Raw genomic sequence first — 23,899 nt, 5'->3', positions numbered from 1 at the left:
ATTGCGGATCTGGAAGAAAGAATGAAAAGAAGAGGAAAAAATGGAGTCAGATTGAAAGGTGAGAGAATATTCTCCCTAGCATATGCGGATGATATAGTCTTGATAGCGGAAGAAGAAAATGGAATAAAACTAATAATATAGCGGAACTTAAGAAATACTTACATGAAAAAGATCTAGTTTTAAATGCAGAGAAATCGAAAGTTATGAGATTTAAGAAAAAAGGTAGAAGAGAAAGAAAACAGAAATGGAGATGGGAAGAAAAAGAAATAGAAGAAGTAAAATTGTTCAAATATCTGAGATTCTGGTTGCAAAAGAACGGTGGTCAAGGTAGACAGAAGCAAGAAAGAATCAGGAAAGCGAGCATGGCGATAAGAGAAGTTTGGAGAATTGGAAAAAATAGATTTGGACGAGATTGAAAGAAAAGAATATGGATGTTTGGCGTTGGTTTGGACAGTAATGGGATAAGGAGTGGAGATATGGGCTTGAAACAACTGGAAGAAAATAGAAAGCATGCAAGAAAATTTTTTAAGATGGCTAGTGGGAGCAAATTGGTCGGCACCTGGATATATAAAAGAAGAATTCAAGAGAAAAGACTTAAGACTACGAGGTCTGAGAAAAGTATGGAGATACGAAGAGAAGCTGGAAAAAGTAAAGGGAGCGGACTAGCAAGGCATGCTGGGAATAGATAAAAGAGAGAGCTAAGAAAAAAAAGAATTTGTCGGAGCGGAAAGAATACAGAATCAAAATACTTAAGAAAGAGAATACTAATGAAGGAGAAATGGAAAATGTTAGAAGAAAAAGAAAAAGAAGTCTGAAGAGAAGAAATGGAGAAAAAAATAAAAGAATCGAAGTACAATAAATGGTAGAAAAAGATATGGACAACGGAATTACCGAAATATTTTATGAAAGGCCGGAAGGAAGAAAAATGGGCAAGAATAGCTAGATTTCGAATAGAAAATGAAGTCAGAGAGGATAAATACTAGGAGAACGAGAAAAAAAGAAATGCAGGCAATGCGAATGGAGGATCGAATCGTGCATATACTGAAGAAATGCAACGAATGGAAATCTCTTTCGGCAGGCAAATCCAGGAGAAGATGATGTAGATATTAGGAATGGAGGGTCAAGGGGAACACTAGATGAGAAAATGAGATGAGTCAAAGTGGGAGGGAGAGAGATAGGAGAGTAATAGAGTAGAAGAATAATGAAACAAATGATAGAACAGAAATTTGAGTATAAAGATAAAAGATCGTGTAAATTAATATGTTGTAAGTAGCGCTAGCAATCTCAATATTTTTTAGTTTATTTTTCTTAATTTTCCTAAATAATTCTGTTTAAATTTCGTAAATAACTTCAAAGTTCTAAGTTTCATTAATTTATTAAATCTTATTAATATTATTAATTTTTATTCGTTATATTTTTCTTTAAGTTTTTCTTAAATTTTAAGTACTTATTAAGTGTTTAAGTGTTGTATGATTTTGTTCTGATCTAAAAAGCTACTTGAGTTAACATTAAGTTTAGTTTAGTTTATTTAGTTCACTTTGTTTGGTTTTGTTTATTTTATTTAAATTCAATTTTATTTTATTTAGAATATAGAAAACATAGATGTACATCGACAGCACGAGGTCACGTGTATATTTCTAATTAAACTATGTTGTATTATGTTGTAATAGCTGTTTTTGTTTCTGTTCTTACTATAATTATTTGATAAAAATTCGTTTATCAAAGATAGTCTATCAAATAAAGTTATTTGTTCTGTTAATATGTCATGTGCAAGATGTCTGTAATATACTACATGTATGTATGGAAATGAAATTTTGTGACTGGTTAAAGAAATCAATAAATAAACTAACTAATTAAATTAATTTTTCTATTAATGGTTCTACGTCAAATCGGATAAAAATCGATCTTTTTGACTTAATTTTTCTTTAAATAAATTGAAACATTTTTCTACATAAATATAAATAAAATAAGGAAATATAATTATTTTTCACCAAAAAATATACTTAATAAATTTTTTGAAATTATGCTACTTTATTTTATCTCGAAAATGCAAATATTTTCTATTTTATGAAGAAACGATAAAGTTAAATTTTTATATATTTTTAATAAATCAAGCGTCGTCACTTGCTCGAGATCAAGTAACGCGTCGATTTCTTTGGACCTCTGTAGGAAGAACATACAGCATGAATTACATAATATACAATATAATATTAAATATAGTCTCAATATTATACAAATCTCATTTTCTTTATAGTATTTTTTAAATTGTGCAGTATTTCTGATAAAGTAACTCATTGTTGCTTTGTATAATGTAACCGTAACTTTTTCTTTTTCTTGTGAACAGCAGAAACTTTTTTCATTGTAACAGATATTATATCCTAATCGTTTTTACCTGAGAATTCTTATAAGCCCAGAATTTCAGAGCCCTATGACAAGCTTCTCAGTGTTTATGACCTGAGTTTGTAAGATCGTTTTTATTTCAGTTTACTTTTACAGTTAAATAAAAGCCGTCTGTTACACAATTTTATCTTTTTTTTTCATATTAACGAAATTGTAATTTTAACAATGTAAGTATATCTGTATATGTATACATATAAGTAAATCAAGTTTACCGCACAATTTTCATAATATAACATTTAAACGAAAATGTGATTTGTATTTTTTAGTGTGGATTATATTCAACATGTAACTATTGAACCGTCTGTAACTCCCCACACAGAGCTACATATCTAATCGATATCTACTGGATATCGACATATCCATATAATGTCCATATCTATTATGGATAATCAATAGATATCTATTAGATATCAAAAATATCTATATCTCCCGTATAACCAGCTGGGATATCTAGTGGATATCCACATATTATCCACACATCCATGTTAACTAAAAATTTATTAAAAATATCCACTAGATATCCATTAGATATCATATAATGTCCACATATTCACGTCCACTAAATATCTAACAAAGATATCTAGTAGATATCCACTTATTGTCCACATATCCATGTCCATTAAAAATCTAACAAGGATATTTAGTGGATATCCGATTATTGTCCACATATCCACGTCCACTGAATATCTGACAAGAATATCTAGTGGATATCCACATATTCTCCACATATCTACGTCCATTAAAAATCTAACAAGGATATCTAGTGGATATCCGATTATTGTCCACATATCCACGTCCACTGAATATCTGACAAGAATATCTAGTGGATATCAACATATTCTCCACATATCTACGTCCATTAAAAATCTAACAAGGATATCTAGTGGATATCCACATATTCTCCACATATCTACGTCCACTAAAAATCTAACAAGGATATCTCGTGGATATCCGATTATTGTCCACATATCCACGTCCACTGAATATCTGACAAGGATATTTAGTGGATATCCAATTATTGTCCACATATCCACGTCCACTGAATATCTGACAAGAATATCTAGTGGATATCCACATATTCTCCATATATCTACGTCCACTAAAAATCTAACAAGGATATCTATTGGACATCCACATATTCTCTACATATCTACGTCCACTAAAAATATAACAAGGATATCTAGTGGATATCCGATTATTGTCCACATATCCACGTCTACTGAATATCTGACGAGGATATTCATTAGATATTTACATGTTATCTACATAATATCCATGTCCACCAAATAGCTACGAAAGATATTTATTAGAGATCCACGTGTTATCTACATATTCATTTCTTATTCGTAAAAATGTTTGCCAGAAATATTTAATAAGCATATATTCATTATTAATTAGAAATTAAAATCTAAATAGTTATATTTGAATTTTTTTTATATACGTATAGTTAATATTATTATTAACTATTCGATATTTTACATTTTGTATTATGTGCGTAATACGCATACGTTTATCTTCTTGGTGCCTATTATAATTATGGTTCTTTATTGGGTGAGTTTACTCACGAGGTGAAAATTACAAAGTGAGCGATTCACTAATAGATTATCTACGATTTCATTCGTCGAAATCTAGTGAATCTCTCACTTTCGTAATTTTCATCTTGCGAGCAAACTCACCCAAAGAACCGCAGCACTCTTATTTGTATTTAGGCGCGTAACTGCAATACATGTGTGTACATATATATCCCTGAACATGAAAATCCCGATGATTGTGCGCGCCGCGGCTACTTTGTCATTAATTGGCCACTTTCCAATTCATGGCGCCCTTAACTGCGCGATGTTGTTCTGCGCATATGATCTGACACGCAATTAGCTAATCGGAGACACGTGAGCTGCCGAGTCAAGCCGGCATCCGGTATCCGGTAAAGAATGAGGAAGCACGTAGCACGAGGCCATTGTTACGTGATTGTTACGCGAGACGTATGTACCGTGTGTGAATCAAGATAAATCCATAAAAATCCAACACATTTGTATATTGTGCATCGGTTTGGGTGTCCTTTTGTGCACGAATTTGTTCTGTAAGTATATTTTCTTTTCCTTTTGATTATTCTGTATAAAGATATACTCAAAAATTATTTTGCGTTTTGTGACCACGTTGGCTAATCGTGATACGTAATACACGTAATAATGTGCGTAATAATATATTTCATATATTTATTTTAGCAGTAGCATATACATATATCTAAATTAATTTGATATAACTAAATTATTTTGTTGCAGTGCAATTTCAACAGTCGGAAAGACTACCGAGTCTTACATTATATTATGGCATCGGTATTTGCCGGTATATAGTTTCAACCTTCCAAAAAAGATCTCGAACTAGTGCTTCTAATAGGTCCTTGTTTCAAAGAATTTGGCATCGGAATTTGTCAGGTATATTTCTCATAAGTTATTTTTAGTATAATTAAATATCTTTTTTTGCAATCTTGTTTTTCAATTATAAAAATTTTGCTGTATATGTTTGTCTTTATTTTATCTTTATAATATATAACTAAGGATGATAATAAACTTATATATCTTTTTGACTTGCATCACTTCTCATTCTAATAACTTATTATTATCATGTTATATATGCTGTCGCTTTAGATTGAATAAATACTATATTTGCGATGAATATATATATATATTTTTGGAGTTGCATATATTTAAATAAATTTGAATATTTTGTTGCAGTGCAATTTCAACAGTCGGAAAAACTACAATGTTTTCCATTTTATTCTGGCATCAGTATTTGGCATGTAGTTTCAACCTTCCAAAAAAGATCTCGATCTAGTGCGTTTCAAAGAATTTGGGATCGGAATTTGTCAGGTATGTTTCTGATAAGTTATTTTTAGTATAATTAAATATTTTTTTGCAATCTTGCTTTTTTAATTATAAAAGTTTTGCTTTATATGTTTGCCTTTGTTTTATCTTTATCTATAACTAAGGACGATAATAATTTCATATATATATTATAATAAATTCATATATTCTTGATTTGCGATACTTCTCATTCAAAATTTTTGTCAGTCACATTAGCTGTTTTCATGTCATATTAGCTATTATCGCTTTAGATTGAATAAATACTATATTATAGTGTTGAATATATTTTCAGAGTTACATATATATCTAAATAAATTTGAATATTTTGTTGCAGTGCAATTTCAACAGTCGGAAAGACTACCGTGTCTTACATTTTATTCTGGCATTGGTATTTGCCATACAGTTTTAACCCTCCAAAAAAGATCTCAACGTTGTGCGTTCCAAAGAGTTGGGCATCAGGATTTGTCAGGTATATATGTTTTTCATGTCATATGAATTAATTTATAAATTATTGTTTTGCGTTTTTCTGATTTTTGTCTTGATTGTATATTTTATTCCTCATATATATTTGATACTTAATACGAGGGATGAACTGTTAAAAAATGTACAATGATTATCATTTTTGGCAAGACAACACATTCTGTTACTACATTCTGTTACTAACATTGCCATTGTATTTCTTTCATTAGTGATGATGATGAGAATTTATTACTAATATTCTTCTTTTATTGTTTGTAATATTGCTGTTATTGCTGCAATATTAAGTATTTCTAGGATATTACTTTTTTACTTATATTGCTAGTACTATCTCAGTATATTTCTCTTAAACATTTTTTACAATTTTATTTATTTTATTCATTTAAGCACCCCAGCAATAGTAATTTATTAAAATTAACTATTATGAAAGTTAGAAGATGTTATAACAGGGTGTATACTCCCGGGAAAAAACCTGGTAATTTCTGGAACTTTGTTCAATCTTGAAAAATCAGGGAATGGAATTTGATTGGAATTCAGGGAATTTAAAAAAAATCTTTTTAGTAATTTTATTCTTATTTAGCATTTAAGAAACATATGTCTAACATATCTTGGCAATATTGAAGTTTTTATTAAAGTTTTTTGTGATTTTTTTTTATTGACAATCTATTTTTAGTACCAATATTTTATATAAATTATAAATTTCATGGAAATTTGTTCAATTTTTCAATAGATTATATTTAAATAAATTAATCTGCTTATTTATTTAATAAATAATTAGATAAATAATAATTTAATAAATTTATTTAAATAAATTAGTATTTTTTGAGACGTTTATAATAAATTATTTTTTGTTTTATATTTTTATTTTTATCAAGAAATTCTCAGGAAATTTTTTTACAAAATTTAAGTAGACACCCTGTATAAACATTATTTGTCAGAATATGTTTTCACATGGTTAACTTTTACATAATCAAAATTCAAATTCATCAGTTTCTCGTAGTTTTTCAATTACAATTAATGAATTATTTGCATTTAATTCTAATATGCATGTCAGCATTAAAAATTATAAATTTTTTTATTAATGCTGTTATTCTTTTGACGATTTTCTCCCTTAATAAAAAAAATTGTTGCGTGCTACATGGAATGTGTGCTTTTCAATTAAAAATTTTTTAAGAAAAAATTTAATATGTGTTTAATTAAAATAAGAAACGATAATATTAATTTAGCAACTTTGTTTAAAAAATATAAATAATAGTTTTTTTCCTGAAAGTAAGGAGCATAGTAATTAAATATTTACTGAATACACACTTCTTAAGATAAATCTAAAATTATAGTAGTTTTCTCAAATAACACTACCGTATTAATGTTGATATATTGTAACGTATTGCAATGTGTTTCTAGCATATTGCTAATATTGTTTGTTTTATTCAATTACACAGTGATACAAAAAATGTAAAGATTGGTTCCGACACGCAAAACACAGATTTGAGAATGACAAACGACGGCAAAATAATTCAACGCAGGTTAGGGTTTACGTTAAATATATTTATTAATAACTATCTATTACTGTCTTATAGGTCTTAATTCTATATACACGGTTCTGTATACACATTTCAAAGATTGCGCATTCTTTCGAGACATTAAACTCCAAACTAAAAAGAATGGTTTGTTTCATTGTTTCAGCAATAAGATGCCAGAAGCATACTGATGAATGCTTATATGACGTGGATGTGCCTGTCATTTGTGTCAAATGTGTCTAGTGCAATTGTCGTACATGAACTATCTCATCGTGAGATTTCCACTGTTTACGTATCTGCCATCGCCGCTCGAAATAATGGAAAAGTCTCATCTGAAGAAAGATATGGTATGTTTTATATAGCGTCCCAGAAAAACTGAATGTGCAAACATACAATTATGACAATTGTGATAAGGATGATAAAGATCATCGTTAGTTCATTTCATAGTATTATTCGTTAGTTTTGCGGTCCTAAGAGAAAATGTTACTATCCAGTGTTATATAATTTTATAGTGGAGAGTGAAAATTGTCGAAAAGGAAATAGATAATAACAGTAAATATATTTGATTAACCCCTTTCAATATAACACTCTCTTTCTCTCTCTCTCTCTCTCTCTCTCTCTCTCTCTCTCTCTCTCTCTCTCTCTCTCTCTCTCTCTCTCTCTCTCTCTCTCTCTCTCTCTCTCTCTCTCTCTCTCTATCTCTCTTTCTCTCTCTCTCTCTCTCTCTAGACATTGTATCTAGACATTGTATAAAAATACTATTTTTTTGTTTACGAAATTAATCAATTTGTTTTCTCTGCAAAAGTATTATTGTACATTCTACGGGATTAATTTTAGATGATTAAGAATAATTGGTATATTTAAAAATCAACACAAAATCCTCTTGCAAAGGTTGAATAATAACATTTTATTAAATATGTATACAATATTTATTAATTTTAAATAAGCTTCTTTTGCTAATAATGATTTATAGTAAATTTACGATGTTATATTAAATATTTTGACTCAACCCAATTAGATCAAACTAACTAAATTGTAATTTGTAATATGGAAGTTATTTACCCATACAATTACTGTTATTGTCTATTTCCTTTATTTCGATAATTTTCACTTCATTGTTTACTATAAAATTAAATGTTGTAGTTTTATATAGATGCAGTTTTATAGTGAGATATCTATACGTATATTGTTACGTTTTTATTTCCTAAAAGTTTTGATTTATTTATTTTACATACGATGATGTTCCCTCATCAATGTTTTTAAAATATGAATTTTTGCATTATTTTTTTCAAGGTTATTTACAAGCGTATAAATAAATATGATTAAGTTGAAGCGTAATTGTTAAGTTAAAGCGTATGTAATTATATGTATGCTGTATGATATATAATGTATGCGTGCACTTTTGGAGCAATATATATATATATATATATATATTTTGCGTTATAATTAATTACAAGTAGAATTAAGAGACAGAAAGAGAGAGAGAGAGAGAGAGAGAGAGAGAGAGAGAGAGAGAGAGAGAGAGAGAGAGTGTGTGTGTGTGTGTGTGTGTGTGTGTGTGTGTGTGTGTGTGTGTGTGTGTGTGTGTGAGGAAATGATATATAAACTTTTTAAATTCCTGTATGTCTGTAAATTCCTAAGAGACTGAGTCTAAAAGCGATACAAAGCATACACACACGCGCGCACGTCACACACACACACACACACACACACACACACACACACACACACACACACACACATACAAGGTGTCACTTAAAGCCGCTCACTAAGTACATATAGTTATTTCTTACGAAAAAAATTAGCCGAAAAGTTGTAAGTAATTTTCTTCTATAATACTTAATAAAGGAGTTAATTGCGTACAATACGGCCAAACAGCGCCGAGCTTTAACTTAATGCACGTAAATCGTGCGGCTAATCATGTGTGCTCATTGCCAGATGCCACTCTTTTAATGAGTGTTATAGATAAAAATTACTTAGAACTTTTCAACTAATTCTTTATTAAAAAATAACGCTAACAATAAGTATTTAGTGGCGATCTTTAAGTGACACCCTGTGTATATAATGTTTTGCTTTAAACTACTGTTAATACACATATTTAAACATAAATTTATAAATTCTGTAATCTTAGAATATTATGATCCGTACGCGTATTATGTTTCAAATAGCTAAACAGATTAAATATTAATTATTAATTATTTGCGTTTAAGTTTATCTAAATTCTATTTGTACTGCTTATTAATGAAGCAAGAGAATGTGAGATACGCATTCTGTACGAGAATGTGAGATACGCATTACATACATATGCATTTTACATTGAAAGAAATAAAAACTTTTTTAAAAGATATTTAAAACTGTTTAATTTTAATAAACATTATTACCAATATCTTTTATAAAATATATATAGGACATTGTATGGATATCCATGCCAAAATCTAATAAATATCAATTATATATCCAGTAGATATCTATATAAATATCGTCTGAATATTGATGTCGATGTCCAGTGGATATTGGCCTATATATTCTATGCATATTTATGGAACATTAAATGGATATCCACACAGAGATTTAATGAATATCCAGTATACATGTAATGGATATCTACATAAATATCCACTGGATATTGTATAGATATCTAGTGGATATTTATGTAGATATTCATTGGATATTGTATGGATACTTAGTGGATATTTATGTAGATATCCTATAGATATTTATGAGATCTCGAATGGCGGACATTTGGATATCCATAGCATATCTAATAGCTGTTTCTGTATATCCTGTGGATATCCCTGGTAGACATTGAAGATATCTAGCAGATATCTAATACATATCATTTTTCTGTGTGGGTCAAGACATAAAATTTGAGTATTTAACCTAATACGCTCTTGAGATTTGAAAAACGACTATAAATACGGACCTATATGTTTCACAGTCATAGAAAATTACTGAAATTATCTACTGCAATTATCTTTATATATAAGTCCCGTCTGTCTGTCTGTCTGACCGCCAATAACTTCCACATTTATTGACCGATTTTCTCGAAATTGGTACCAAAGTGTTGCAAATTCTTCGGGGAAGGCTGCTATGTGGTTTTTTTTTAAATTTTTATACACCCACGCATCCACCCACGCGCACGCGCATTTATGGACCAATTTTCACGAAATTGGTACCAAAATTTCGCAAATTTTTCGGGGATGGCGACGATGGTGGTTTTTTTACATCTCCACCCACGCATTAACACATTTATTGACCGATTTTCACGAAATTGATACCAAAATTTTGCAAGTGTTACAAATTTTTCGGGGATGGCTGCTATGTGGTTCTTTTTTTAAGTTTTGCCCACCCACGCACCCACCCACGCATCCACCCACGCGCATGCGCATTTATGGACCGATTTTCACGAAATTGGTACCAAAATTTCGCAAATTTTTCGGGGATGGCGACGATGGAGGTTATTTTAAGTTTTACACCTCCACCCACCCACCCACGCACCCACCCATGCAATCACACATATCATAAACTTTATTAAAGAAAATTAAAAATAAACACCATCATCGCCATCCCCGAAAAATTTGAAAAATTTTGTTACCAATTTCGTGAAAATTGGTCAATAAATGCGTGAATGCGTGGGTGGGTGCGTGGGAGTGTAAAACTTAAAAAAAAAACACCATCGTCGCCATCCCCGAAAAATTTGGAAAATCTTGATACCAATTTTGAGAAAATTGGTCAATAAATGTGTGAGTGCGTAGGTGGGTGCGTGGGTGGGTGAATGGGAGTGTAAAACGTAAGCGAGATTTATATAGTGTCAATGAATCGAAAAACGTTCGATTTAATACGATTCAATACCGTACTTAAAATGCTTGAGGTAAATCTATATTAATTTTCTATTCGATTGTCATTTCATAAATTATCTATATAATTTGCTGGTTTTATATATTAAATGTCATCATGAATAAAATGGGAGATCAGGAGAACGGAATATCGAGTGAAATGGAATTAAAGAATAACAAAATGGAAGATCAATCTGACGAGAGAGAATTTAGCAATGATAAATAAAAAAAATAATTAATTAGTTATTTTATAAAGGTATAAAACTTAAAAAAAACCACATAGAAGCCATCACCTAAAAATTTGCAAAAGTGCGTAGGTGGGTGCGTGGATGGATGGGTGGAAATGTAAAAATTTAAAAAAAAAAAAATCATCCATCTCCGTAACATTAAAAACATTGTGGTACCTGTGTGTGTGTGTTTCACGAAAATCAATAAATAAATGTACAAGTAATTCGCGGTCAAACAGACAGAACAACAAATTTTCTCTGCTAAAGCAGATTTTAAACAGGCTTCGAAGACCGCGCGAAGCGCGGTCCGAAACGCTAGTCGTTCTATAAATTTAGATTTTTAACAGTCTGGACAACAAAAGCGAATCGAGAAATTCATTCACTGTGTAAAAACACGCATTTCCGTCATTAATTATTTTCTTAAGTTTTTTCTTATTTTATTATTTTTATTTCATCCTTTATCTTCAGTAATTCTTTATATAATAAAAAATATGTACACTTCCAAAATAAAATGGAGAATATAATAGCTCTATTTTAAGAATTTTATAAAGTGTACTATTCAATGAATAAAACATTATTAAACATCTTAATCATTTATAACAATTGGAATTAGCAATTTCTTGAAACTAAAAGTATTTATTTAAAATTTGTCTAATTAGCTTTAAAATGCATTTTTAAATATCTACGACAAATATAACTTGTAGTAATATTAATTTTTTAAGATGAAAACTTCTTTATTTTTCACTAAAATTATATTGTTTACCTCTTCTGCGAAAAAAAATATTTGTGACAAATAAAAAAATACATCTTTTCCTAAATTATATATATTTCACGTAAAAAAAGTTTTAATTAATTTGAAAAATACGAGGTCAAAGAAGGTCGATTTTTATCCAATTTGACTTTTATGCTCGTAATTTAATAATAAAGCTTAGACAAAGAAAAAATAAAATTCTAATTAATTTATAATTAAAAAATTATAATTATGATAAAAATGAGACATGAGCTACGAGCAATAAACGAGCTATCTTTTTGTGAAATGATGCGTAGCTTGGAATTGCTCGACGTAACTGGTTATGACTCGTTCTATCTTTATATGCACCCATTAAGATTTTGACTTTACTCGAGGCTTTATTACAATCTTTCATAAAAATTTCAGATCTTTATTACAATTGTATTAAATTGTAATAAGCAAGTAAATTTAATATGTAAAACAATTAATAACGTAACAACAAATAATAATTTTAATTGTATTATTTTAACTATTATTATAGTCTTCGTAGAGATGTTTTGTTGAGTAAAAATTATAATTGATATAAAAAGAATTTTTTAACATAAATAATTTATAAAAAAACTTAAAAAAAACTAAAATCTTGTAAATAAATATAACGAAATAACATAAATTCTTTTAAATAGAAGAATACCTCTGGTAAAATTTCCTCTCCCAAAACTTGTTATTGTTCAATAGTATATGCTGGAATCTTTTACACGTGGAGGTAAAACTCACGACATCCTCAATGCTGATGTCGTCGAACCCCAAAATGATAGCCATCATTTCGACGGGCAAGGATGTTATCGCAGCCATCGGAAAAATTTTACCAATGCACAAAAGAGTTCGGACACTATTTACTGTGATTTCGTATCACTAATTTCATTTATATACTTATATGTATACGACGCACAAAGTTCACTCTATTGGCACTGCTATGTTTCTGCAACGAGCACTGTCTTTTATGTGAAGCCTAAGAAAAATGAAGATGCACTCGTCTTCGAGGTACAGATGTTCCAAACCATTTGACTCTGTATGTGTTTGTATGTGTGTGAATGTGTGTGAATGTGTGTGAATGTGTGTGAATGTGAATGAAAAGCAAAAAAGAATAAACAAGATTCCTCTGTTCTTAATGGTCAACGTGAACAATAAAAAGCCCCACGCCCCAAAAATTCCTGGAAAAAATTTCTAGACAATTGCTTTTCACTCTTTTGGTAAGATTTATGACTTTAAAAGATTTTAAATATTATTTTAAAGAAAGGCCGTTTCTACTCTCAGGTAACTGTTTTACGAGAATGCTTCTCTAAAAAAATAACAGCAATTTAAATATTTTGAGATATACAGGGTGTCCCATTTTAATCTCCCCAGGCAAACATCTCGAAAAATATGGAAGATACGGAAAAATGTTTCAGACAAAAGTAGTAGGACTTAAAGGGAGACAGATGACGAAAATATGGACTTGACCTTGAGTGACCTATTGAAGGTCAGGTCGACTGAACAACCTCCCCGCGGTGTACATTGGATAATGCGAATGCCGATGATATGTCAACTTTAAAGCTTCATATCTTGGGAACGGCTTGCGTAAGAGACATCAATAGGTAGTGTTTCGAAAACGTCTCGACAAGGGCTACAAGAATATGCAATAAAAAATAGGGGATTCCATTTAATAAAACATCAATGACCTTGATCTGACCTTCAATAGGTCACTCAAGGTCAAGTCCATATTTTCATCATCCGTCCCCCTTCAAGTCCTACAACTTTTGTCTGAAACATTTTTCCGTATCTTCCATATTTTTCGTGATGTTTGCCTGGGGAGATTAAAATGGGACACCCTGTATAATTCAATTAGAGATACAAATGGTATGTAATTTTTCTACATAATCACCTTTAATTTCAATACAATTCTCACACTGTTGTACAATTTATTTATTCTATTAGAAAAAAATGCTTTGGGTATAATTTCAGCCAGGAATGCACCGCTTTCTTGATTTCGTTATTATTACGAAATCTGTGTCCTTCGAAAGCGTTCTTCAGAAAACCAAAAGTTCAAACATATGCAGTGTTTACTGTTATCTAAATAAAATTATATAGATGATCATCTAGATGACATTTTGGCGTTATCTTATCTTTATATAGATAATTAAAAAATGTATTATCTATATCTGCATCTTAGATAAAAAAAAAGTGTTATCTTTACTAAATTATCTAAAATAATATTCAGATAATTTGATTTAGAGTTTCATAGCACATGAAAATATTTTAAGTATAGTAGAACTTGAGCAGTAAACGATAAAAATTTATAAATAAAAAACTATGAATATATTTTTATATCTCTTTTATAATTTCCATTTTTTTTATTTTACATTACATTTTTCTTTATTTAGATTTTTTAACTGTTTACATAAGCGATTTTAAAAATAATATTATCTGGAAGTTATCTAGATGAATCGTCATATAATTTTATCTTTTATCTAGATATATTTAAAACAAAATCATCTTCATCTTATCTAAGATGAATTTACATATTTTTATCTCATCTTTATCTAGCTAATTTTAAAATCATCTAACCACAACACTGAACATATGATAAGAGAAAGCAAGGTCAGGGCGATATAGAGAATGCTGTGAGATCAAAGAAGCGGTATTTGTATGTATATTTTATTTATTAATTTATAAAAAGTAAGTACCCTAAAAAATCGTAAAGAAGCTCGCAATAAATATTATTTATTCGTTTTGTATTACTAGTTTCGTTTATATTCGAGATTTTTCAGAAAAGTAATGAGATTAAATCTGTAGTCGCATCTGTAATCACATAATGTGATAACAGTAAAAAAAAACGTCAAGCGGAAAGTATAATCTTTCTTTTAAAAGCAGTTTTGATTCTTTCAGTTGTGTTTATTATAACGTTGTTCGCATACATATTATACAATATATCTATTAGTAGACCTCGTCACTTTTTTCATGATCGTAGTAAAGCGCCAAAATATTGAACAAAAATATACGATAAAAGTTAAAAAGAAACATTTGATGATAATATTATATCATATGCTCAGGTTTTTTTTGTGACAACATATATATATATATATATATATATATTTTTTTTTAGAAGACCGTAAAAACGATTGAAGATGAACCGCGCACTGGTGAAAATCTAAGAACGCGATAAAACATAGAAATGTTTTTTTTTTAACAATATGTAAGATGTGATTTGCCAGTCGAATTTTTAAACAAGGTTTAAGATTTTATTGACCAACACTGACTAAGACTAATTCTTATATTATAAGACTTTATTTGGGAATAATCTCAATTCGAGATTTATTTCCCGACTCCCCTCTAACCCCCCTATAAAATTATAGGCGAGAAAAATATAGATCCGAAAGTCGTTGAATCGGGAAACGAACCCGAGACCTTTCGCTTGCCGGGTTTTTTTTTTAATTTTTTATAATAATCCTTACCACTTTCTTTAACATTAACATAACAATTTATCGTATATTTGTGTTTAATATTTTGTCGCCTTATACCAAAAATGGTAATGAGATCTATTAGTATATTATAATTATACGAGAAACCAGCCAAAATAAAATAGCTCCCTAAATTACCAAAAAATAATTATAAATATAAAATATAAATGGCAATAAAGAGCACATTGCGGTAATTAGAGTGTGATAAATTATTTATTATAAAACTAATCAGTACAAATGTTTCATATATGTGTGACTGACGAATCAGGACAAAAAGGACAAAGAATTCTCTGTTTCGTGGTTATAAATAATAAATCAAGGCATGGACCATAAATTCTTAGAAAAAACTTTCTAGATTCTAGACAATCACTTTTCACTGTTTTACAAGTTTTCGACTTCAAAATTTACCAGTGTTATTTATTTCGTCCGAACTGACGACCGTTCGCCAAAAAATTTTAATTTTTAGCTTAATCTTATAGTTTAATTTAAATTTATAGCTTAATTTTACAGTTTAATTTAATTTAAAAATTTTTAATTTTATACCTTCGGTTTGTTTTCACTTTTATTTTTTCTGGATTTTTTTTTATTTTTACTATAATACGTCGCAAAATTTTATATATACGTATAGATATTCTTGAAATATTGCATTTTAATTATAATCTATTTAAATATTTTGCAAAATTTGATGCATTTTTTTAAGTACAAAGATTCCTTCCTAATTAGTAATTAGTTATATTATATACTATATTTTAATATATTTTTAATTTTAAGCTGAAAGTAAAATCATGAAATGTGTGCCTATATAACAATCCTTATATATAAAAAAAAGTTTTCCAAAGTTCTTCCATTTTCAGAATATCAAAATTATTTAATTTATAATAATCCTTTCAAAATTTTGCATTATAATTATTGAATTTTTACGTACACACACAATAAATTATACACAAACTTTACAATATAAATCTTCCTAATAGACCCCATCAAATTTACAAAAAAATATTTTTTTTTCACGTTATTAGGAGATGTGAAAATTCGAATCAATTTGTTGATGTCAAAGTTTGACTAACTGTTAATAAAAATTTTCTCTTCTTTAAAAAAATTTAAATCTTTAAAAAAATTTAATGATACGACATAATTCTATATTTTTAATATTTTTAATAATTTTAATTCTGTATTTTTAATTTAATTCTTTATATTACGATCTTATTATTGTATTTCTAATTCTGCGATCTCTAAAGAACAGTATAAAATCTTCATAAAAAGGTAAATGTGATTTTTTACAAATCCGGCCAATAGAGCCAAGCACAAAAATTAATTCTAATCTTTTAGGTACTGTATCTCTTGGTTTGAGATCACAAAGTACCCTCAATTAACAATCCTCGAACTTACAACGGGAAAATAGGCGAGAAAAATATTGGTCCGAAAAGATTAGAATTAATTTTCGTGCTTGGCTCTATTGGCCGGATTTGTAAAAAATCACATTTATTTATTTATTAAATACTGAGAGCCGTTAAAAATAAAAATATTTCTTAAAAATATTCTTAATTCTTCATAAAAAGGGTTACAAAATTATTTTAATAATATAATAAATTTTAACATATAATTATTATAATTATAATATATTTATATTTCGAACTGTGCATTTCATACAATGAAATATAAACTATTGATTGGAGAACTTTTTGAGAAGTATGGCGATATCGTTTGGATATTGTTCTGCTAGGCTTTCATTTGGTACGTAATAAGTACCTTCAAATCTAGAGAAGCATCGCCCTATTTCTATATTATTGATCAATTTTGGTGCACATTTCGATATAAGATCTAAAATAAAAAAGATATAGTTTATATTATACAGTCAAAAATAATATGTAATTTATAAAAATACCACCAATATTCATACCTTGTTGCACATAACATATTCTATTATTTTCAGTAAGAATTATGTAATGCGGTTGATTGAAATCATCTGAAGATCTTATACAGTTGCAAATGTGATAATATGTATAACATTTACGTAAATATGGAAACATAAGAGAAATATTTTCCAATGAAGATTTGAATATCGAATCACATCGAGTATGCCATCCAACTATTACACCATCTTGATTAATTATTTCAGAACTATAATAAGAATTACATAAATGTGTTACGATCATTCCAACTGCAAACTTAATTCTTTCTGTCCTTTCTGGTTGTTTTCTTCTGTCAGATGTAGTCTGTGTGTGTGTGTGTAGAAAATATAATATATGTAATTATAATTAAAATAGTTACCTTTTATATTATTACGAGGATTGTCTGAAAAGTTTCCGACCTCAACATGAAGATGGCAGCACTCGTAAACAAAAGTTGGGGAATGTGTTTGCGCATGCTTTGAAAGATACTCATCAAAATTTCAGCCATTTTGGACGCGCAGTTGTTGTTTGACAATCATTTGAGTGAGTCGATGTGAGTGTTTTTGTGAAAATGGAAAAAATCGAGTATCGAGCTGTCATTAAATATTTGTTTTTGAAAGGCAATACGCCTACACAAATCAAAGACGAGTTGGACGCTGTGTACGGGGACTCTGCACCATCATTTACCACTGTGAAATTTTGGGCTACTGAATTTAAACGTGGCCGTACCAGCTTGGGTGACGATGAACGTTCGGGACGTCCAAAAACTGCAACCACTGACGATAATATCGCTCAAGTTCACCAAATGGTGCTAGACAACCCTCGAATTAAAGTTAGAGAGATAGCAGAGGCTATGAACATGTCCAAAGAACGTGTTTGTCACATATTGAATCAAGATTTGGGCATGAGAAAGCTGTCCGCGCGTTGGGTGCCGCGTTTGCTCACTTTGGACCAAAAACGTGTTCGAATGAACATTTCCAACGCTCTGTTGGCGCAGTTTAGGCGCAATAAATCAGAGTTTTGGCGCCGATTAATTACTGTAGATGAAACTTGGATACACCATTATACTCCAGAAACAAAAACACAGTCAAAACAGTGGACTGCGAAGGGGGAATCGGCTCCAAAAAAAGCAAAGGTTGTTCCTTCGGCTGGGAAAGTGATGGCAACTGTTTTCTGGGATAGTCATGGAGTTATCTTAATCGATTATCTTCAAAAAGGAAAAACCATTACAGGAGCATACTACGCATCAGTACTTGACAAGCTGAAGGCAGAAATTGCGGAAAAACGGCCACATTTGCAGAAAAAAAAAATTTTGTTTCACCAAGACAATGCGCCGTCTCACACCTCAGCGGTTGCCATGGCGAAAATCCACGAATTACGGTTTGAACTGCTTGACCACCCTCCTTACTCACCAGATCTAGCCCCAAGCGACTTTTTTTTGTTCCCTAAGCTAAAAGTTGCGCTCGGAGGACAGAGATTTTCGTCGAATGAGGAGGCCATCACCTTCGTAAACAACTATTTTGCAGAGAAAGACGCCGAGTACTATTTGGACGGGTTGAAGAGATGGGAGCATAGCTGGGAGAAGTGTATAGACTTACAAGGAGACTATGTAGAAAAATAAAAATTAATTTAAAGAAAAAATGTCTTGTATCTTTGTTAGGTCGGAAACTTTTCAGACAACCCTCGTATATGAATATTAAAATATTGTATTTTTTATGATGCGTAATAAAGTACCCTTATTGTCCTTGTAATATATCTGAATTCATTTTCAATATTTATAGCTTCAATTTCTTTCATTGAACATTGGTTTAGAAGATGAAATAAGACATTGAAATTCCACCTGCGATATATATTGTGATTTTGAAGTTGTATACAGAAATGAATAACCATGTAATATGTTAATGTTATCTAAAAAAAAAAAGAAAATAAACATGTATATCAAATTTTGATTACAAACAAAAAGTTTATTACTTTTATTCATTGCGTATAGAATATATCTCGACTTATTAATTTAACATATTATTTACAAGACCTGCAATTGATGAGATTTATTTTGTAATTTATATATATATCCTTCAACCCATATTTTATTTTCTGGATTAAATTCTTCATTGTATGACCCTTTGACGATGTTTGACGGATAAGAAAGATGAGAGTTTTTGTTTATATATAAATATTTTGTATGTTTGAAACCTTCTGCACTGAAATATAATAAAAATTAACAAAATAAATTCGTGCCCCGTGCACAAGTATTTAATTTCCAACAAAAAATCAAATTTCGTTGGAATCAACGCACCGACACCCGCGTAGGACTCTTACAGCCAATTTATTTCTAATATTTATATTTAATAAAATAATATTCATATATAAAATATAAAAAAATGAAAAAAAAGTATACATTTAAATATATATGTACATACATATAATAAAGAATGTTATAATCAATCCACAATTTCTCTAGCATGTGGAATAAATATAAACTATTTAAAAATTGTTGTTTGTAAATCTGTGTCAAAAAAAAATTTCACTTTTAGAAATTATAAAAAATTGACAGTACAAAATTTTTTAATACGAAAAATAAAACAGTTGCCTAACATTTTCTCAACTTTTAATATTTTTCTAATGGATTACGAGTTGTTTGACTGGCTGTAATTCAGTAACTATCCAATATTTAGCTTTGAGCCCATTACATCTTTTGTTTAGCAAGTCATAATCGACAAAATATGAAAAAAGCAGCCAATTTCACCGAAAGCCAAAATCCTATATATGAACCGTTTCCAAAATGTAGGGGGTGCGAACAGACTTTATGGACATCTTGTATACATGTATATGTGAATATTTATACATATACCTAATATGTATATGAGAAAGTATGAATGTATATTAAAACAGAAACCAAAAATATTGAAAGAGTACTAAAGCTAAATTATACTTACTAATCCAGATTCCATAATAAGATTTCATTAGAATCTTTTTTGATATAATTAACTGGTATTACACTGCAATATATGCCGAGTCTTCTAGCAACACTATAAAATGTAATAGTTAGAAGATGCCTTCGAAGAAATTCTGAAATCTATAACATAAATTATGTTAAAAAAATTATATCCAATAATTATAAGAATAAAACACATAGTTGCATACATGCTCAGCGCATAATAATCTATAATTACAATATTTGACATAATTTAAAATAACTTACGCAATTTATATATTTGTTTTCATTTAGATCTAATAATATCAATAATTGATGGACGTCTAAATCAGAGAATATAAATTCTTCAAGTATAGACATAATTTGCTCTACTTCTTTTGGATTCCAGTAATTCTCATAGATATTGTTATCTCTCCAAATATCAAATTGCTCCATGGACGTTAAAAATATTGAATGCTTAGGATATTCATTTCTAAGGCGACGTCGTATTTCTTGAGCAATATCATTTAACCAAGTTCTTATGTCCGAATAGGATATATACGGTTGAAAATATTGTGCCACTATAGTAAGCAACTGCTCTAAAAGCTGGTTTTCTTTCGGCATATTCAAAAATTCGATTAGCTTGTATATAAACCGATATTGTTTTAAATAGTGGGAAATTAGGCCAAAGTAATATTTATTTGTTAAATTAAAATTATAATTGTGTTGCCTGAAAAAATATATATATTAACTGTACGATTACACTAAATTATATAATGTTAATAGCAATAGGCTGTACTTCCGAAAACCTGACACCTCTGATTTTTATGGGGCTTGGTATACTACTGTTGTTGGGTGCGCTGATCACAAATATCAATATGAAAATCACCGACAAGGTCATCTTCAAGGTCAAACATCGAAAAAATTATATTTTTCTGCATTATTTCAGTTAATCTCAATTTTACAGAAAAATGCTTCAAACCAAACTTGTAGCCCTTAAAAAAATACATCTTTTATGTTCTATACATTTTTTTTGTAGAACAATTATTTTCTGAGTAAAACGTCATAAATGTATCATAGTTTTCAGGGGGGGGTTTGGGGGGCGCAGCCCCCCATTAGGCACGATATTTCATTTAAATTAATTTAAGTTGTGTTTGAAACCTTTTTTAGGAAATATACAATTTTTTCGATGTTTGGTTCCTTTGGCGGCCACGTGGCGGCGAACGATGATAACGCAACCCGAAAGTCAAAAGCTGCACATTTTCGTATTTTGCACAACATGGACTAAGCACAATGTTGGGTGAGTTAGGTTAGGTTAGGTTAGTTTTCAGGGGGGGGGTTTGGGGGGCGCAGCCCCCCATTAGGCACGATATTTCATTTAAACTAATTAAAGTTGTGTTTGAAACCTTTTTTAGGAAATATACAATTTTTTCGATGTTTGGCCTTGAAGATGACCTTGTCGGTGATTTTCATGTTGATATTTCTGATCAGCGCACCCAAAAACAGTACTATACCAAGCCCTAGAAAAATCAGAGGTGTCAGGTTTTCGGAAGTTTATCCTAGCAATATATAGTTTATTAAATTCTAATACCATGGTGTGCGTGATTGTGCAGAAATAATTCTATTCAACTCATCCAAAACAAAGTAATACATCATTGAATCTTCAGCTGTGGAACGCAGAAGGCGTTCAAATCTAATTTTTTGGGTTTTTGTTAAGATATTTTTGGACATCAGAAACATATAAAGCTGCAGTTGTTTAATGCACTTTATACTTGCTTTTAATCTTTCTTCATAATTAAAATAATCAAAATTTTTTTTCTGTTTCTTTATGTTATATTTTTTTCTCGCAGTGGGACACCTAAAATTAAGATAAATAATTCTAGAAAATTATATTAAACGCCATATCAGTAATGAATTTTAAACAATATAATTTTTGAAATATGTATGAATTTTTTAATTACACACATACATTAATAGTGAAGAAATTATAAACATTAATATTGATTTGTTTATTTTATAGAAAAATATAAACAAAAATTTCCAAAATTATTTCGTTATCCAAATTTATTTATAATATTTATTTTACATATAATTAATAATTTAAAAAATTAATTTCTTTAAGTATGATTCTATATCAAATCTGATAAAAATCGATTTTTCTTTTAGAAGAAGTTATATATAGAAGAAGTTATATATAAGTGAAAAAATTTTCGCATAAAATAAAGGAATTATCAACTTAAAACATTTGTATATTTAATTATATTCGTCATAATGATACTTTTATGAATGCATTTTATAGCTAATTAGCAAAATATATTATACAAAAAAATTTGTTGCACGAAATTTTTATTTCCAAACGTTACGAATAATTGAAACGTTAAATAACTTTTTCACCAAAAAGTACACTTTTATCAATTTTTAAAATAATACTACTTTATTTAGTGATCACAATAACGATATAGATTTGAACCAAGGGAAATTCGATAGGACGTCCTTTCTGTCACTCCCATATGTTAAAGATACGAGTCAAGATTTATGTCGAGTTTTACGTGGAGTTGGTTTGAACGTCGTTTATAAAATTAATAAAAAACTAAATATGTTAATAAAACGTGGCAAAGACAATTTACATAAAGATGACCGAACAAATGTTGTATACAAATTAGATTGTAAAGATTGTAATGCATCATATATTGGACAAACTAAAAGACATTTAAGGACTCGTACGAACGAACATTTTAAAAATATTAAATTACATGAAACAAATCACTCTGTTATAAGTAAACACAAAATAAAATATGGACATGAATTTGATTGGACTAAACTCAATATATTACATAATGAGAAACATGTGCGTAAAAGAGAAATTGTGGAAATGTTCTACATCAAAAAATTTAAGAATACAATTAATCTTCAAAAGGACACTGAGAGCTTAAATAATATTTATGATAAAATAATAAAGGTCGTGTAATAAGTTTTCTAATATTGTTAGTTATTGACAAGGTTTCTTACTGACTTAACGTTCGCCTTTAATATTGACAACATGTGTTGAGCGAATCTTTTATTTGAACATGCTTGTCTAAGATTCACATTTATAACGTATGCACTCTTTTTATATCCAACTTATTCTATGCATATTACTATCTTTAAACCGTTTAGATTTATAAGTTTAATTTTCAATTGTATTATTTTAGTGTACTTGAAAAGGACCACAACCATATGGTCGAAACGTACGTAACTTTTAATAAAGTGTAAAAATTTGTGCTAGTTTGGTCGATTATTTTCAATATTGATCCTTTTATTTAGTGAATTATATCAATCATAACTTTCTTTTTCCAAATAATTTTCGTAGAAATCAAAGCGTTACGCAATTTAGTTGAGTCGATGACGATATCTCATTTATTAAAAATATATTTAATAAATGGAGTTCATTGATTATCTTATCTATAAAATAAAAAATATATACACTTTCAAAATAAAATAGAGAATAAAATAACATTATTTTGAAAATTTTATATAGTATACTATTTGATGAAAAAGTTATTAAACAT

General features: G+C 29.2%; 1 protein-coding gene across 1 annotated transcript; it reads left to right on the top strand.

The window, feature by feature from the left end:
• The first annotated feature begins 4,328 nt into the window (after nt 1-4,328).
• LOC145937442 (uncharacterized) lies at nt 4,329-9,602 on the top strand. Its single transcript, XM_083040460.1, has 5 exons — nt 4,329-4,383; nt 4,680-4,832; nt 5,133-5,267; nt 5,596-5,730; nt 7,422-9,602. Exons 1-5 carry the CDS (start codon nt 4,329-4,331, stop codon nt 7,496-7,498), a joined length of 555 nt encoding a protein of 184 aa, XP_082896586.1. The 3' UTR covers nt 7,499-9,602.
• The last annotated feature ends 14,297 nt before the right edge of the window (nt 9,603-23,899 follow it).

Source organism: Prenolepis imparis, unplaced genomic scaffold (genome assembly GCF_030444845.1).
Source record: "Prenolepis imparis isolate NDT839.2.m4 unplaced genomic scaffold, iyPreImpa1.0 SCAF_6, whole genome shotgun sequence".
Taxonomy (NCBI): Eukaryota; Metazoa; Arthropoda; class Insecta; order Hymenoptera; family Formicidae; genus Prenolepis; species Prenolepis imparis.
This window is presented reverse-complemented; position numbering and strand designations above follow the sequence as displayed.